This window comes from Cebus imitator, unplaced genomic scaffold (genome assembly GCF_001604975.1).
Source record: "Cebus imitator isolate Cc_AM_T3 unplaced genomic scaffold, Cebus_imitator-1.0 Scaffold6, whole genome shotgun sequence".
NCBI lineage: Eukaryota > Metazoa > Chordata > Mammalia > Primates > Cebidae > Cebus > Cebus imitator.
Genome location: NW_016107321.1, coordinates 7,875,597 through 7,893,673, shown reverse-complemented (window position 1 = coordinate 7,893,673; position 18,077 = coordinate 7,875,597). Strand labels below are relative to the sequence as shown.

The 18,077-nt window shown below is 38.8% G+C and overlaps 1 protein-coding gene across 8 annotated transcripts in view; it reads left to right on the top strand.

The window, feature by feature from the left end:
- ARID1B (AT-rich interaction domain 1B) overlaps window positions 1–18,077 on the top strand; it is a 441,201-nt gene that overhangs the window by 154,448 nt on the left and 268,676 nt on the right. For all 8 annotated transcript variants that reach the window (XM_017537335.2, XM_017537381.2, XM_017537389.2 and 5 more), the window contains exon 4: window positions 9,836–9,946. In XM_017537335.2, the coding sequence (XP_017392824.2) occupies window positions 9,836–9,946 (111 nt within the window). The remainder of the gene's footprint in view (window positions 1–9,835; window positions 9,947–18,077) is intronic.

Here is an 18,077-nt window from a genome sequence, read left to right as displayed (position 1 = left end):
AAAAAAAAAAAAAAAAGACCGAGACTTAGCAGTAAGAAAAGCATCATGACATAACTTGTACAAGCCTGTCCTTTTTCTAGAATGTTTTTTTTGTTAGGTGTGGTGCCACACACCTGTAGTCCCAGCTAGTCAGGAGGCTTAGGATAAAGGATCCCTTGAGCGCAGGAGTTCGAGGTCACAGTGAGCTATGATTGTGCCACTGCAGTCCAGCCTGGGCACCACAGTGAGACCCTTTCTCTAAAAAATAGAAAATTAAAAAAAAAATTTTAGAAAAGCCTGAAAATAATTATTCCTTTGAATGGATAGAAAATAAATAATATCCTGAATATTCTTTGGATTCATTAATAATATATATGGTTTATTAAAAGGAATATGGTGTTAAGATTCTCATTGGCCTCTGGAGTTAGTTACAGTAAAAATCATGCACTTTCGGCATGTGATTTGTATCTAAACTAAAAGATTTTTGGAGCAGAAGGGAGGGGAAACTATCGATGTAGCGTGGGAAAAATTAAAGGGATTTAGTAGTCTTCTGAACAGATAATCAGCAGCACTCATCATGTCATATTCAAGAGACCCAGTCCACCCCCTTCTTTAAGCACCACGAGCCTGAGATAGACAAGCAGGAGGAGTGAAGGCGAACATGATGTGCTCTCAGTCTGCACAGACCATCACCAACCAATATGGCTGGTAGAACAGGAAACTGAGCTGTTGGGAGTCTTATAGCTGGTGAATAGTGAAGCTGGAATTTGAATTTGGGTTTGTCTGAACTCAGAGGTTCAATGTCTATAGAAGAGACATGTGGCTGCATAAGGCTTCTTGGAACTGGTGAAGTGGGACACCAGGCCTTTAAGAAGTGGGGCTAAGATAAGGTCAGAGTGTCAGATTTTGGCTAGGAGGGCACCTTGAACCGAAATGAACAGATTGAACGAGGGTCACCGAGTCAACAAGAAACGCAGGTTTTACTTTGGGAACCTAGGGGAAAAATGAAATTGTTAAGGTTACTTTTGTTAAGATCATGGAGGGGTTTTGTTTTGTAAGACAGCGAAGCATTAGGATTAAATAGTGCAGCAAACATGTTAAAGATAAAGATGGGTGGAGGTGTTATGAAATGGAAAGATGGAAAGAAAGTTCTGTGGTTAGTGCTTAATGTGTGTTCACAGGGGAGGAGATTGAAGGCATAGTTTTTCAGATGAAAGCCAGAGACCGTCTCAGGCCTGCTCTAGGTTCATGCCATTAACTTCATTCAGTTTCATTTATAAGTAAATGTCCAAACGTAAACAGAAGTAGATAATGGTGTAGTGAATCCAGCATACATCACTCCGCTTTCATCTTGTTTCATCTCTACCCTCCCCCTTCTCACCCCTCACTCCCTACCCCCTTTATTATTTTGAAGTAAATTCCAGATGTTGTGTCTTTTTTCTGCTTTCTTTGAGACGGAGTCTCGCTCTGTTGCTCAGGCTAGAGTACAGCGGCGCAGTCTCAGCTCACTGCAACCTCTGCCTCCTGTGTTCAAACAATTTTCTCCTGCCTCAGCCTCCCAAGTAGCTGAGATTACAGGTGCCTGCCACCGTGCCCAGCTAATTTTTTGTAGTTTTAGTAGAGCGGGGTTTCACTGTGTTGGCCAGGCTGGTCTTGAGCTCCTGACCTTGTGATCTGCCCGCCTCGGTCTCTCAAAGTGCTGGGATTGCAGGTGTGAGCCACTGCACCTGGTCCAGATGTTGTATCATTTAATTGGTAAATATTTCAGTATGTGTCTTTAAAAGATAAAAAAGAGACATAATACAGTTATCGCCATTAAAATATATTTATATCAATTATCCAGTATTCAAATATTGTTTAATTTACATCATGGGGTAGTTTGAATCAGGATCCAAATAAAGTCCAATCTTAACAATTTGTTGATATCTTTAATCCCTTCATTTCTAGGATTTTCCTCTATCTCCTCCTCCTCTTCTCTTCCTCTCCCTTTTTTTTTTCCCCTTTGCCATTTATTTATTGAAACTGGGACGTTTGTCTAGTAGAGATTCTTACAGCCTGGAATTTCCTGATTGATTTGTGATGGTTTAACATATTGCATGGTCCTTTTTATTTCCTATAAATTAGTGGTTTGATCTACAGGTTTTGCCAAATTATCATTTTTTGGTGGGTAGGATATTTTATTCCTGATCTGTTCTTTGGTAAGCACCAAATGCCTTGACACCGCCCCCCCCCCCCCCGACCCATTCCTGGTGGTGTCACTGATGCTCTCTACAATCTTCATTTCCAGTATATTTTTACTGCATTATTTTGCAGTCATCCTTTTGCCATAAGACTGCCAGTAACAAACAGCAAAATGTGTTCTGTAGCACATTGCTTACCAGGCAAAGTAGCTGTTAACATGATAAGTATTCTTGGATATGTGCCCGAGTTTTGTTCAGTTTTATGTGTTTGTCCTCGTACATTTGTTTTTGTGTTGCTCTGTCTAATTCTAAGTGTAAGCGCATAGAAACCATTCAGTCAGCCATTCACCTGGCTTCTATCCAGTACCCATCCGTGCTGGGCCCTCGGGAATCTGAGACAGCAGCATCCCTGTCTTAGAGAAATGGAGTCCAGTTTGGGATACACAACAAATAGTTAAAATATGGCATTCCAAGTTCTTTAAGTGGAGACGTTTGAAGTTGGTTCCTCTTAAAGAACTTGGAATGCCATATTTTAATTTAGTTGTGGTAGTTGTTTTGGAGGATGATAGGGTTAACTTCTAGCAGGATCTTGAGGACAGTGAGGAAGAGGAAGGGCATCCACTTGGACTGGCTGTGGTCACAGAGGAGCAGTGGTCACATGGCCCATGGCACCCGAGCAGCTGAACGGGTGGAGCACAGTTTTGCCCTGCACCCTGGGGCCGGCGTTGTGGAAGCTGACCTGGCAACCGGAGGGTACCTGAAGAGCTCTTCTGAGCCCAGGCTGGGGCTCAGACTTCCTTCCGTAGGCCTTGGGGAGGCATTTTCCAAGCACTCGTATTTAGGAAGTCAGCAGTATTGACCCCAGTGCAGGTGTTCGCTGCTGGATCAGGAGGAAGGGGATGGACTGGATGATGATTTGGGCTTTGTGATATGTCAGACCTGTACAGATTGCAGAAGCGATAATGAGCTGTATGAGGTGGCTCTGAGTGATCTCATTTGGGTGATTGCCTTCGGTGAGGTGGGGGCCCAAGGGAGAAGGAACAGGTCTGTGGGGTCATTTGGGAGAGTCATTTCTTGACCTGATGAGTGTAAAGCACTCTCCCTATAGGTCCAAACATTAAGGACGCAGTTAAGAGATGCGGGACCGCCTGTCGAGATTTGGGAATCACCACAAGCAGGGACGCACATGGAGCCCTTAAAGGCCAGAGAGAAAGAGAAGAGCCAGTCGAGGATCCTGAAAGACAGAATCTTGCAGGTGGCCCCTTCCCCTGGCTCCCCTGCCAGCCTGTGGGCTTCCAGTAATGCTTGATGATGAGGGATGTGGCCTTGCATTCACATCCATGGAAGGGAATTTTTTATTTTAGCATTTCTTATTGATTCGTGATACTGGAATTGATGTTTTAGAAGTGTTCCACGTATAAACAACTTAAGATTATAATTTTTCAAAAGAGATTTTCGGGGAATATATGAAACCCAGGATAATACCTTAAAAAGTTAAAATTATATTAAATCCCTTATTATGTGATGGCGTTGGAAGCTTCCAGTTGTCTCTGGTGTACAGTTATTATAGAAATGAAGATAGATCCATCACTTTCAGATACTCCAACATAGTACTCAGAAGCTAGCTCTGCAAGTGACTTAAGGTTTTGTTTCCTTGTAGGAAAAAACGAGATAACAATAGCAACTATCTTGTGGTTTTGTCCTTAGGAAGACTGAGCACAGTACCTCTGTGCACACTACCTCTGTGCACAGTACCTGTCACAAGTCCCCTCTTGCGAATGTGAGCTGTGCTTGCTGACAGTGTTTTCATTGGGGTTTTCCTGAGGTGGCAAGGGCTGAGCATTCCTTGACATGCATGTTGTGTAGATTTATATCATTTTCTTTTTAGAAATATTTTAAATTCATCTACACACAGAGAGTGAAGGGAGATCAATGACACACCAGACGTCTGAAGCCTAGGGATGATTTCACGAACGGTGGCAGGCTGTGTGGCCACCAGGCATCCTCTCTGTGGAGGTGGTCCCAGCCCCCTCTCTCCCCACCCTGACATGCAGGGATGGGCTTCTGTTTCCCTTTTAGGATTTGGAATTGGCAATAGGGAGTTTCCAAAGCATGAAGAGAAAAGGATCAAGAAATTATTGAAATTACCCAAATCATCATTCTGAATTATTGCAAAACAATAACAATGTTGCCATCCTCACTCTCTTCCTAGAACATCTATACTTGATGTGAGGATTGGGAAAACTTCTCTTAAATAGCATGAGAGTTATCACTTATTCCAGATCCAGATGCCATGGAGGCTCTGTTGCATTTTCTTTCCAACCTGAAGCTCTTTGTTGGATTTTGCTGGCATCTAGAGGCCTCCTCATTGACTTCTTGCTAGGCACCATTGCCAATTTTTTTTATCAAGGACCAAGATGCTCTTTCCCCTCCTGCTTTCCTCATCTTCCTTTGGTTTATAGTCTATCTGCCCTTAAATTCCCTCCCTCTCTCTCTCTCTCTCTCTCTCTTTCTTTTCCTGTTACTGTCTACCCATCATCCCACCCATCCCCTGCTCTGGTTTTGCTACTTTTTATGATGTAGTTTGACACCTGGAGTAAGTTTTGTTCTATTCCAAAGTGATGGGCTGTGAGTGTAAATTGACACTTCTTTTGTTAAGAATGGTTTGCCAATATATATTAACGTTTCAAATGTAGCAGTCTCATATGGTTTGGATCTGTGTCTCCATCCAGATCTCATCTGATTGTAATCCCTAATGTGGGAGCTGGGGCCCGGTGGGAGATGACTGGATCATGGGGCGGTTTCTCTGGAATGGTTTCACACTGTCCTCTTGGTGCCGTTCTCGTGATAGTGAGTGAGTTCTCATGAGAACTGGTTGTTTAAAAGTGTGTAGCACCTTCCCCCTCTCTCCTTTGCTCCTCCCACTGTGGGAGACACCTTACTTCCCCTTTGCCTTCCTCTGGGATTGGTGATTGGAAGCTTCCTGAGGCCTCCTCAGAAGCAGAAGCCGCCATGTTTCCTGTACAGTCTGCAGAACCGTGAGCCAATTACACCTGTTTTCTTTATAAATTATGCAGTCTCAGGTATGTCTTTATAGCTGTGTGAGAATGGACATACACAGCCCTTTGACAGAAAGTAACTTGTAAAGATTTATGCTACAAAGATTTTCACATGCAGATGTATGCATAAAAATGCTCACTAATGTAGCGCTGTAGAAGAAGGGAAGACTGGGAACAACCTAAATGTGCACGAGTAAGTGACTGGTTAAATACGTGCCTGCAGCCACAAATAATGCAATGCTGTGTGGCCGTAAACAAGAATAAGGCAGATATTTAGCTGCAGATACAGAATGAGCTCTACAAAATATATATATGCTGTTTACAGAAAACACGCTCTAGTTGTATATAAAGGAAAAAGGATTTAAATTAACATTTAAAGTTGGTAACACATTGAAAAATTGCAGAAAGGTAAATTTAAAAATCTAAACCTTATACCGTGGGAATGTTTTCCGTTTTTAATTTTTAAAAAAGTATCTTTGATGTTTTGGTTATTCTACGTTTTATCCAAAGTTTCATATTGCTATTCGGATTTTATTCGTTTTCTAATAAAGGAAAACAGAAGCACTTATGCTCCTGACCTTTCTACTGGGCCCTTGTAATAGTTCTCATTACCCTTTCTATAGTAGAAGTGGGACATGGGGCCGGTCATGGTGGCTCACACCTGTAATCCCAGCACTTGGAGAGGCCAAGGCAGGCGGATCATCTGAGGTCAGAAGTTTGAGACCAGCCTCGCCAACATGGTGAAACCTTGTCTCTTCTAAAGATACAAAATTAGCCGGATGTGGCATGCACCTGTACTTCCAGCTACTTGGGAGGCTGAGGCAGGAGAATCACTTGAACCTGGGAGGAGGAGGTTGCAGTGAGCTGAGGTCGTGCCATTGCACTCCAGCCTGGGCAAAAAAGAGTGAAACTCCGTCTAAAAAAAAAAGAAGTGGGACACTAGTGTTTCCTTCCTGGTCATGTTTCTTGTCATACTGTGATATGTTACAGTCCCCAGCAAAGGGAATAAGCCCATAGTAGGCATTCAGTCAGTGTCTACTCCATTTGTTAAAAGAGGCCTGGGCGCAGTGGCTCATTCCTGTTTTTCAACACTTCGGGGGGCCAAGGCAGGAGAATCACTTGAGGCCAGGAGTTAGAGATCAGCCCGAGTAGTATAGTGACACCTCATCTCTCAAAATAGATTGCAGAAACAGCCAGGCATGGTGGTGTGTGCCTGTAGTCCTAGCTACTCGGGAGACTTGGGTGGCTGAGGCAGGAGAATTGCTTGAGCCTGGGAGTTGGCGACTGTGGTGAGCTATGACAGAACAAGACCTTGTCTCTAAAAAAAAAAAACAGAAAATATAAAAAAAAAAAAAAAAAAAAAAAAAAAAGGAGAGATGCCAAACTGAAAATCTCTGAAACAAATGTGTAATTACTACTACTCCCAAGCTTTTTTCACACTTTTGTTTGTGAGTCAGTTTTCCTTTAACCTTTGACTCACAACACAAAGCAGGTAAAGACCAGAGCCCATCAATGGCTAAAGGATTTTGAGTGAGATGCAGAAAAACAGTGCTGATGAATTCTGAAGGGAAAACCACATTCCCATTGCTGGGTTCCTGTGCGTTGCAGTGTTATCACAATATGGCATTCTCTTAAAGAGTTACGACTTTGATATATACAGCAGATAAATGTAATTATTTGTATGTGTATACTGGCTTACACACTAATGTGTACTGGCTGCTTAAGTTACAAATAACCAAAGATGGCAGGAAAGTTTTAAAGTATAAAGCTGTGCTTCTTTGTTTATAAAATAAGATTCTTTATTTTCTGATACTGTCATTGCCTTCTTACTGTATATTTACTCTTGAGATGCAAGTAAGTTTGTACCAAAAAATAAATACAGCTTTTAAGATGAAAAAGCTCAAGTTTCTTATGCAGTGTTTTCATGTCTTATTAAAGCAGCCATGCAGCCTTTCTAGTCCCACCGTAAGTTATATGCAGTTGATGATTGTTATAGGTTTAAACTTGGCACCTTTTCTGTGCGTTCCCTTATTAAATTAATACTTATGTTCAAACATAAACTGAGGCAGAACAAGTTTCCTTTTCAGCAATTCTCATGATATTCTGTTTTGATTTTATTTCCAACTGTGCTTACTAGCTGAAAGCTTCTTGTGGTGAGGAATAGTATTTGAGATTTTGGTGGAATCTAATTATTTTGAACTTTTAAAGCCTTAAAAAGTGAAATGTAAGGTCATAGTGAATTTTTCTGATAGCTTTCCTAGCCTCTTAGTCTGTGTTGCTTATTTTAGGGGGATGATGTCTAAATTGAAATGTTTATCCACTGTAGTTATAATGATCTTTTTCAACTTCTTTAGAAAGTAGTTCATTGAGCTAATAAGAGAAAATAAAAAGAAACATAAAAGGGTAATATGCATAGGACTTGCAAGCTTGTTACTATTTCCTAGCTGACGTTTACTTAAAATAAAAAAAAAGAGTGTGTAGGCATTGGGCAGAAAGTGTGTGTGCACGTGTGTTGGAGGAGGAGGCGGGGTCTGCTCATTTGTTTGCCCATTGTGAGGCTGTCCTGCACCTTTGTGCTTTTCTGTAACAGGGTGAAGGCCCCTGAATAGAAGCCTTGTGCCCTGCTTGATTTGAAATCCTTGCTTTTTATGGAAAGGAACCTGCAGAGCACCCAGCGGGAAGTCTGTGTGACAAGTGGAATCTAGGATCTGGAAGAAATGTGGTGTTTGAGGGGGAAGGTGGCTGGGAGAGTGGTCATAATCTTTTAGCCTTTGCTGTTGTGCCCCAGAAGCTTAATTGTCACCCTCTGCTGGCAGCCAGATTGCAGAGCCACTCTTTAAGTGCACTTGGATTGCCTGTGCTTACTCTCACCTTACTGCTATCAAACAAAAACCTGGACAGATGGGATGGAATGCTCTTAGAAAAATCTGATATTAAATGGGCACATTACTAGTAGAGGTTAAATATCGGAGGTTTTGTTTTTGTTTTTATTTTTATTTTTTTGATGGAGATGCATTTAAAGGGAAGAAGGGCTATATGCGAAAAGCTGGGCTTACTGGCACGCTTCTGTATTTCAGAGCCTGTTGAAAGACAGGTCGCACCAGCACTGGGCTGGTTAAATCTAGTTTGTACAGCTTGTGTACTTCGTGGTACCAGCTATTGGTGCAAAGTTTCCTGGCTTAAGAAGCCATGTAATTTTAAGTGTGCGAGAAAGGGGTGGGCCAGCAGAAGCTTTTTATAGGGTTTCAAGCAATAAACATTAATTTTTAAAGTAATATTCCAAGGACTTAACAGAAGCGGAACATCTCTGTATGATGTTTCTTTAATGCCAGCACATTTAAACTGACAAGGGAAGGGAGAGAATTTTATTTTAAAGCAACATTTTCCATTCTTTTTTCCTCTTCAATTAGAAACTGGTTCTTCAACTCTCAGAGCCAATTGAGACATGCTATAATAAGTATTTAACAATTCTGCCCTGCTGTTTGACTTCAGGGGTAGATGATGGTAGAATGTTTAGTAGCTGAGCATACATAGGTAGCTAGAGATCTGGTTTGCAGTAAATGTGGTGTGGTATTTGGGTTACATACTAATTATTTCAGCACAATGCTAAAACCATGCTGAATACCTCTTGGAAGAGTGTTTGACAAGATGCCAGAAAGGCCGTGTTAATTATAAGTTTATTGTCCCTATTCAGGTTTTTTTGGTGTGTTTCGTTCCCCACTGTTGTTTTATTCTTTATGGTGGTTCTTTGAAAACTATGCCCCATGAACATATGGAGTTCTATATATGCGTGTTTATTGGTTTTGTAGAAACCCCAGGATTCTATGAGCTTAATAATGATTTATGCTGTTTTGTGTGTAATTGAGAGGACCTATTAAGATATAGGTGATAGTAAGGTTTTCATTAGTTATTTCAATTTTTTGAGGTAATATTAAAGGCAATTTGACCAAAATCTGAATTCAGCAATACAGGGAGCTTTTGGTTTGCTCTGGGTTCAAAGACAGTTTGGTTTGGCTACAGCTGACCTCACTCTTCCTTTTTATGAACTAGTCTTTTTCCTGCCAAACTCAAATACAGTACTTGATATGATCTCATAGTAAGTTTATTAACTATATATATATAATATGTATATATATAGTTTATATATTTCTGCTGTTAGTGATTCACTGCTTTTTAAAATTTTTGCTTCGATAATGTATTAAATTATAGCTATAACATATCTATATGTCTGCTAAAATGTAAGATTAGATAAGCTTTTGTTTTGTTTTATTCTGTTTTGTTTCTGTCACCCAGGCTGGAGTGCAGTGGCGCAGTCAAAGTTTGCTGCAGCCTCGACCTTCCCAGCTCAAGCTAGTCTCCCATCCCAGCCTCCCAAGTAGCTGCACCACTACACTCAGCTAATTATTTATTTTTTTGTAAAGATGGAGTCTCCCTGTGTTTCCCAGACTAGTCTCAAACTCCTGGGCTCAAGCGATCCACCTGCCTCGACCTCCCAAAGTGCTGGGATTACAGGCGTGACCCACTGTACTCAGCCAAACTTTGTTTAATTTTAGTTACTGAAGATGCTTATAACTCATTGAGATATTTATGAAGTGCTTTGTGTTTGTGTTTTTATAGGACATGTCTCAGGAAGGCTATGGAACTAGATCTCAACCTCCTCTGGCCCCCGGAAAACCTAACCATGAAGACTTGAACCTAATACAGCAAGAAAGACCATCAAGCTTACCAGTAAGACATTATTGTGCTGATTTGGAAATGAAATGAGTTAAAGATTTTTAGAAAGAGCTATTGTTTTTGTTTGTTCTACTTTATATTATGACATGATTGAGACGTTTCTAGATTTCAGGTATGTTTTGTGATTAATTTTTCAGGAACTCTGTAGTCCTGGATAAGTGTGTTTCACTTGTGTGGATCTCTGTTGTAGAGCCTGGACATCAGTTGGAAGGTTTTATTCTGCTGGTCGATTTTGTGTGCAGGTAGCTATTGCTGTTGGACAGTGGAGCTTTCTTTAGGCTGGTGCTTTTTGGTAGTGATACAGAACAGAGGTGTCCTTATAGGAGTTGAGACTCAAAGAAATTGGCACTTTGCAAAGGTTACAAATGATGAGATAAAATATCTGATAAAATATTTGAATTTCTTCTAGGACTTTCTATTTATGTAATGGGAAATCACCTAAAATAAAGTATTTTAGTTTAAAATTTGAGGCCGGGCGCAGTGGCTCACGCCTGTAATCCCAGCATTTTATGAGGCTGAGGCCGGTGGATCACCTGAGGCTGGGAGTTTGAGACCAGCCTGACCAACATGGAGAAACCCCGTCTCTACTAAAAATACAAAAGTAGCCTGGCATGGTGGCGCATGCCTGTAATCCCAGCTACTCTGGAGGCTGAGGCAGGAGAATCGCTTGAACCTGGGAGGTGGAGGTTGCAGTGAGCTGAGATCATGCCATTGCACTCCAATCTGGGCAGCAAGCGAGACTCTGTTTCCAAAAAAAAAAAAAAAAAAAAAGAAATTGACAAAGCAGTTTATAAAGTAAAATATTTTCACCAGTAAATAGTACATGGTGATTAGAGTTTGTTTGTAAGAGTAGTGGCTGTTATAGTGTTGATGCCCATAAATGGTTCATGTCTACTTAATTTGCCTTTTTAATAGGGAATCTGATTTAAAGGAAGTCTTCCTTATTAACTAAAAGAATAAATTTACAGGAGGTTGAGCCAGGAGAATTGCTTGAATCTGGAAGGCAGAGGTTGCAGTGAGCCAAGATCGCATTACTGCACTCCAGCCTGGGCAACAGAGCGAGATTCCATCTCAANAAAAAAAAAAAAAAGAACAAATCTGTAGAAATAAATATTTTTACATTCATTTGAAGTATTATTGTCATTGCCTAGTTTCTATTGAGAAGGTTTGTTTAAGATGGGAGTTCAGGATAGCCATGATTCTAATTGGAATTTCAACTATGTTTGCATTAACTTAGATTTATTATATTACTTCTAAACATTTGAGAACAAACCTTTGTAGTGAATGTTATACACAACATTTGACATGCATACCATACCATATACATTTTAATGTATATGCAGATTTAGAGACGGTAAGTGATGACTACAGGATGTCCGCTGTCTTTGAATCTGATGGATGTATTTTTGAGACTCTAATTTTGGCTTTTTTTTTTTTTTTTCTTCCTCTTTTTTTGTATTGATATCTTTATTGTCTAGGTATTTGGTTTTGAAGGAAGGAGATAGGTAATGGATTTTGTGTTTTATGTTGTTAAACTTTCTTTAACAGATAGTTCATAGCTTAGTAAGCATGTAGTGTGTACATGAGAGAGAGAGAGAGAAGGAGAGAGATAGAGGCATGCATGCTGTTGATAAATGCTACATTTGCCAAGTATTTGGAAATTAGCTTTTGTGGTTCTATGAAGTTTAAGTAGACGTATGGGAAGCAGGTAAACAGTGAATTGCAGTTTTTTCACCAGTTTTTTTTAGCGGTTTTTTAGAGGCTTGACCTTGTAGATTTGTCATTGGCTGATGGTTTTATACTGTGACACAGGTTGGCAAATTTGTCATAAATGGATGCAGATTTTCTGCATAGCTATAAGAATAGTTTGTGGCAAACTGCTTTCTTCATATCTACTCAGAAACTTCAACACCACTCACTAGTACATGCCTTTTGCCATGGATCTGTGTTGAAATGGATGGTTGACATTCAGCTAACTCTGTCGTGCTATTAGGGTGGCTTGAAGGGTTGTAGTCCCAGGTGACTGACTGAAGAGTTTGCTCTGAGATAGGAGTTTTTAAGTTGATTGCTGGAAAAGCAGATGAAAGCATTTAGGAGATGAACCAATATATTCATCAACAGTTTAACTATTTTCTGAATTGTTCTATTTCTATCTCGTTGTGTATGTGTAACAGCTATCTTCTTTACCTTTATCTTGCCTACTTCCCAAAAATATTTAAGGTTGTCCATAATGTGTTTTTTTTTTTAATGAAGCTGTTAAAAAAAGAAATATCCCTATTGGTATTTTCTTTCTGTTTTTGTAACTCACAGATAAGTAAGATGCTGCTTGACTCAATAGTATTTTAAGTACATTTCAATAATCTTTCAATAATCTCTTTTTTAGAGAGCAGAATTTCTAGGTTTTATGTTAAGTATGTATAAGATTTAGTTACTGAATAAATGACAAACCATAAGATCACCTGCTATACCTAAAACCCCCAATCCGTTAGGATGAAATTTGGCTTTATTTAAATGAAATTTATTGTGCCACTTTTTTTTTTTTCACGGTGCCTTCCCAGTGTATAAAAACTTTCTATATGGGGCTTCCAAATATTTTTATTTATGTGGATACTTAGAATAAGTTGCACACAGCTAAGGTCATTGTGGTTTCAGGGAATGATTTGCTGATACTCAGTTATGGTTCTACTAGCCTGTATTTTTACAATGCTACTTTTATTAGATACTCTAGTCCTCTAAGTTGGCTGGGTTGATACTGGAGAGCCCATGAAGCTGTATTTGTTAACACATCTGCATTTGCTGTTGGATCCTTTGTAGATTTATTCTTGTGCTATGGTTTTCCTTTTCAGATGTCAGAGATGTAAATTTTGTCTTTTCACCTAAAGTCAATCCATGATATTTAAAACCTCTAGTTTTGTAATTTGGAACTAAGTATATTGTGTTATCTGTACCATTTATGAAATGTAGCATAGTGATTCTAATGGGTAATTATTAATTCTATTCATTTTATATAATGACAGTGCCAAGAATGCCTCTCAAGTAGTTATTCCTTAGTCTTTTTGCTGACATTGAGGTAGGTGTGTAATATGTTTCTGCATGTGATATTTTCTACCTCTCTCCTAAGTATATTTTTCTTTAGCATGTTTTTACAAGGTAACAACTTTTTATTATAAGAAGTCAAGGGATTTCTAATATCTTTCTGCTACGTCTATGATATGATCCCTCAGTAAGTTGTCCTCTCACTGTTATTTGAATATGTTTTTCTGTATTTGCATGTCGTTAAATAATTCTTGATGACCTTCAGTAGATAATGCAGTTATGTTTTCCAGCTAACTTAGATAGATCTTTGCATCATCTGCAGAAAGCAAATGATTGATAAATTAATAACTTGTTCTCTTGTCTTGGGTCCATGACCAGTCATATTTACTTTTTGCTTGGTGAACTCAGACCTAAGCCCTGAAGAAATCCTTCTTAATATTGTCCACTTATTTCTATACCGTTTAGTCATATAGCCTTTTCTCTGTTTAGGTATATTAGTTTATATGTCTTTGGTATTACTGTTATTGATAAATCTTAACATTTGAAGAGCTCTCTTTCTTAGACTGTTATCACTTAAAATTTGAGCACATTGTAGCTTTCATGACCTCTAATATTGATATGAAATAAACCCAGCATTTACGCAAAAGACACAATGGAAGGTCTAAACGATGCTGTCACTTAGTTATTTTCTTGTTTCATAAACATTGGATAGCTCTCAATTTACATTCCAAGATAACCCTCAAATATGTTTTAATATACTTTTTGTTGAGTGTTGTGTTAAGTTTTCACCTCTTGTGGCATTATTTATCCTTTCATTATAGTTATCCTGAGCATGGTTTTGGGTCCCCTATGTGACTAGAAGTTTTTCGTGGTATTTATTATTTCCTATTCAGTAAAAATTTTCCTCAAAAATTTCTTAAAACATTGTTTTTAAATAAATTATTTCCTCAGTTTCAGAATTTTGTTTTAATTGCGAGGGGAGCTGTTAGGTGGTGTTGAACGGCTCCCGGGCACCTGTGCTCTCTGTGTGCTGGTGCTGCTGAGTGATTGAATGAGTGGATGTCTGCATCGCCAGGTGGTGTTATTCTTCAAATGATTCTATTTTACTAAGTGACGTTTGGATTTACCTAGGTAACCGTAGCTTTAAGAAAAGAAGTGGACACTTTGGATAATTAAGCTAAAAATATCCTAAAAGCATTCTTTTCTTAGTAATACATATTTTTTACTTATAAAAAATTAATTGAGAGAAATGGTAATCATAAGTTCAGTTATTATAGTACAGATGGATAGTTTAATAAAATATTCATAAACATGTATAAAAGGAAGTAAACATGAAAAAGTAAAAAGTTTAATTTTCTTATAAAACACTATGTAAGTGCTTTCTTATAGTGCTTTTCCCTCCAGGGATCTGAAGACTTGTTAATATTCCTCAGTTTGAAAATAACTAATTAGTTTTATTCTTCAGAGAAGCATGCCGCTAGCTTTCTCTTTCAGATAGGAGGTTCATTATTCTGTTTACCTAAGATGTAGAATATGATCAGTTTGGCAGTCATATTGTAAGAGCATTTGAAAATGGACCACTTTATTAGGACTTTGTAAAATATGTTTATAAATATTGGCTGTTCTAGAAGGCTCATCAGGTCATTAAAAACTTCTTTGTGACCCTTTCTTCCTTAAATAGGAAATATCTAAAGAGGCTGACATGAAAAGGGTTTGATCTTTCTGAGTTAACTAAAAATCCCTAAATGTGTTGAATAGTGCTTATGGCACTTCTGTTGAGTTTGCTATTAGAGGGAAATATTAGGCTTTAGATAAAACATATGTGTTTTGGCTCTTTGTGAGAGGAAGGAGGTAGTAAATGCTGGTTGTTCTTTGAAATAGAGGGTGTAAACAGGATATTGGAAGCCTGAGAGAGAATGGTTGGAAAACTTTTATTACCAAGAATATTCTTTGGGCTTGACTATTAGCAGCAGAGCATGCAGTGTTCTGTCTTTAATTAAAGAAGCATACTCTGTTTGTGGTTTTTTTTTTTTTTTTTTAATTAAAGATGGGTGGTTTTTTTTTTTTTTTTTTTTTTTTTTTTCCGTAATCTTTATCGACACTTATGTTGGTTAGGGGTAAAAGGTCGTGAATTTTGGAAGCATATTTGAATATTGATGACATTAATATGGATGTTCTAAGCATGTAGATTTGATAATACAGTTCCTGTGAATGACTGGAAACTATCGGGAAAAGTTTTTTAACTGGGCTCAGCTTTTTGCTGTTCTCAGTCCAACCCAGCTAGAAACATAAATTGTTAAGACTATCTCAACCTGTTAGTTGGCAGGTTTTGGCAAAAGTTAAAATCTACCAGGTAAGAATTGGATGTATGGCTATTGAATGAAGTATTTCAAAACTTTTTTTATTTTTTTGAGATGGAGTTTCACTCTTGTTACCCAGGCTGGAGTGCAATGGCGCAGTCTCGGCTCACCGCAACCTCCGCGTCCTGGGTTCAGGCAATTCTCCTGCCTCAGCCTCCCAAGTAGCTGGGATCACAGGCATGCGTCACCATGCCCAGCTGATTTTTTGTATTTCCAGTAGAGACGGGGTTTCACCATGTTGACCAGGATGGTCTCGATCTCTTGACCTCGTGATCCACCCGCCTCGGCCTCCCAAAGTACTGGGATTACAGGCGTGAGCCACCGCGCCCGGCCTCGAAACGTTTTTATTTGAAGTTGATTTAAATGGTTGTCATTAAAAGGTTAAGAGTGGAGCTGTCTTCCATTGATTGATCCTTCTCATATCCTTATAAACATTAAAAAAATTGTAAGTTAATGAAGGAAAATCCAGATCTGTCATCAAGCTTATCTCAGTGTTCAGACATGGATGATGCCTGTGTGCAGCTAAAGACTTAAGGTATTTATTATCAGTATTCTCAAAATGTTATTAGGGTATGTTGAGTTTTAGAGTTTCAGAGAAAATACCTTTAAAATGGAAGCCTTCTCTGCCAGAGAGGAAGAGAAAGTTCTCTGAAGGATGCTGCCCTGTCCCTCAGAGTGTCTACAGGTGTACTTTGTCATTTGCATTGTTTCAAACCAAAGGTACAGACACATTTTAATGTCTTGGGGAAGTTTTAACGGTAACATGCAATAATTCAGCTTCTTAGGATTTATCATGTTCTTGAACATAATTGTAATCACTGGTCTGTTCTATGTGGAGATACCAGTTATTTCTGGGTTAAGATTATGAAGAGCATTTCAGGACCTTGCAGGAAAACCTGAATTTAGAAAATGTGATAGTGACTCTAACAGATATTTATTTTCCAAAATGGATTATTTCTTTAGGATGTGATAGTCTGTGATTTCATTCCCTAGGATATTTTCATGATTTCAGTAGTCATTTTGAAAATAGAGGATAATGCTTGAACTTGAAGAAGGTGGGAAGTAGGAAGGTATGTCTCTCTCCTTCTTTGAAAACAATCTTCCATTTAAATATTTGTTCTGTAAATGAAAATTCAATAAAACCTCAACAGTTTGGAATTCTTCCAGGAAAAAACAGGCTAAATATATTGGAAAGTGAATAAATTAATATTGAGAAAGAACTGTAGTTTGCTTTTAAAGAATTCAGATGTTTGTGTGCAAAGTGGTTCTAAGTTAACATACTCAGTTCCGTTAAAATTCTAAATTTGTCATAGCAGAGATATTTGCTTAGTGGCAATGCATTAATTTTAAGAATTTGTTTAATTGTTTAAAACACATTTCAACTAAGCTATCCCCTGCAAACTTTTTCATATAATATTCTGAAGATTTCCATTTAAAATATGGGGGAAATGAATTTCAACCCATTTTATAGGACTGTCAGTTAGTTACTAAAAAATTAATGAAGGAGTATGAAGGAGTACTATAAAAAATAGACATTAGACAAAATTGGAGATTAAGAGAGGCTGAAACATAACTGATTTGCAGGATATTGGTTTTGATAATAGAAGGATAAGGATGATCTGTAGTTGATAAATGAGGCTCATTAAGTAAGGGATGATAAATGCAGATATTCCTGGCTAATAGAGAAGTCAGCATACAAATTTTGCCATAATAAAATGGGAGATGGGTAGGCTTTGACCAGCTTGCAGCTCTTACAGTGACCTCTGTGAGGCCATGGGAGCTCCTCTGTGGTCTGTAGGCCTGGGCCACAGAGGCAGCCTGGACCCCATAGGGCCTCGGGCCAGCAAAAACGGAAGCCAGAGTGGGTCTCTGGGAATCTAGAGCCACCTAGAGCAGAGCATACAAGGAGCTGCCCCATGGTGCAGAGGCAAGGGCCAGGAGTGTAGCTCCTGCAAGTGTAAGTTTTTATTTTTTTATGCTAAAAAGAAGAAGAGAAAAAAAAGACTCTAATGTTCTGAGGCCTCTCTTCTCACGCTAGCCTGCACTTGTGGTTTTGGCACGGCAGTGCCTGGCATGTTAGGCTAGATGCCACCATCCTCACCCGCATCCTCCTTCTCCTAGTGCTTCTCCGGGGCGCAGGGATCTGCTGCCTCCAGCTCCCGCAGGCAATGGCTGGTGTGAGGCGCTGAATGCATTTTACTTTATATTATTCAAGTTAGGTGGGAAATAGCTTTTAATTTACAGATTTTCACTTCGCAGGTAACGCTGAAGGCACACATCTGTTTTATATAATAAGGGATATATAACCAGCAGGAGCTCATAGTAGCATTTGTGGACTGGTTGTTTGCTTTTATGTTTCTTTGGGACTGGAAGTAACTATTTTTAACGTTAACTGTCAGTTCAGGAGAGGAAATAAATACACGTAGAGAAGGTTCTACCTGAGCCAAAATTTCCCATTCTTCCCTCACAATGTAGGATTTTAGAGGTGTCTCTTTTTTTTTCTCATCTTTTTCTTTTGCCTTCTCTAAATTGTTGTAAAATAACTGAATGGTCTTGTTTTCCTTTGTTTGGGTCAAGAAATTTTAGCTGAAAATTGTTACTGTGTGAAAGAAGATTATTGACTCAACAAGCCTTCAATTTTCCGTGAATAACACTCCCACCCCCTAGCTTCAGGAACATGCCGCGCATGCATTCTATTTTAAAATACAGACTGTAATTTAAAACAGGCA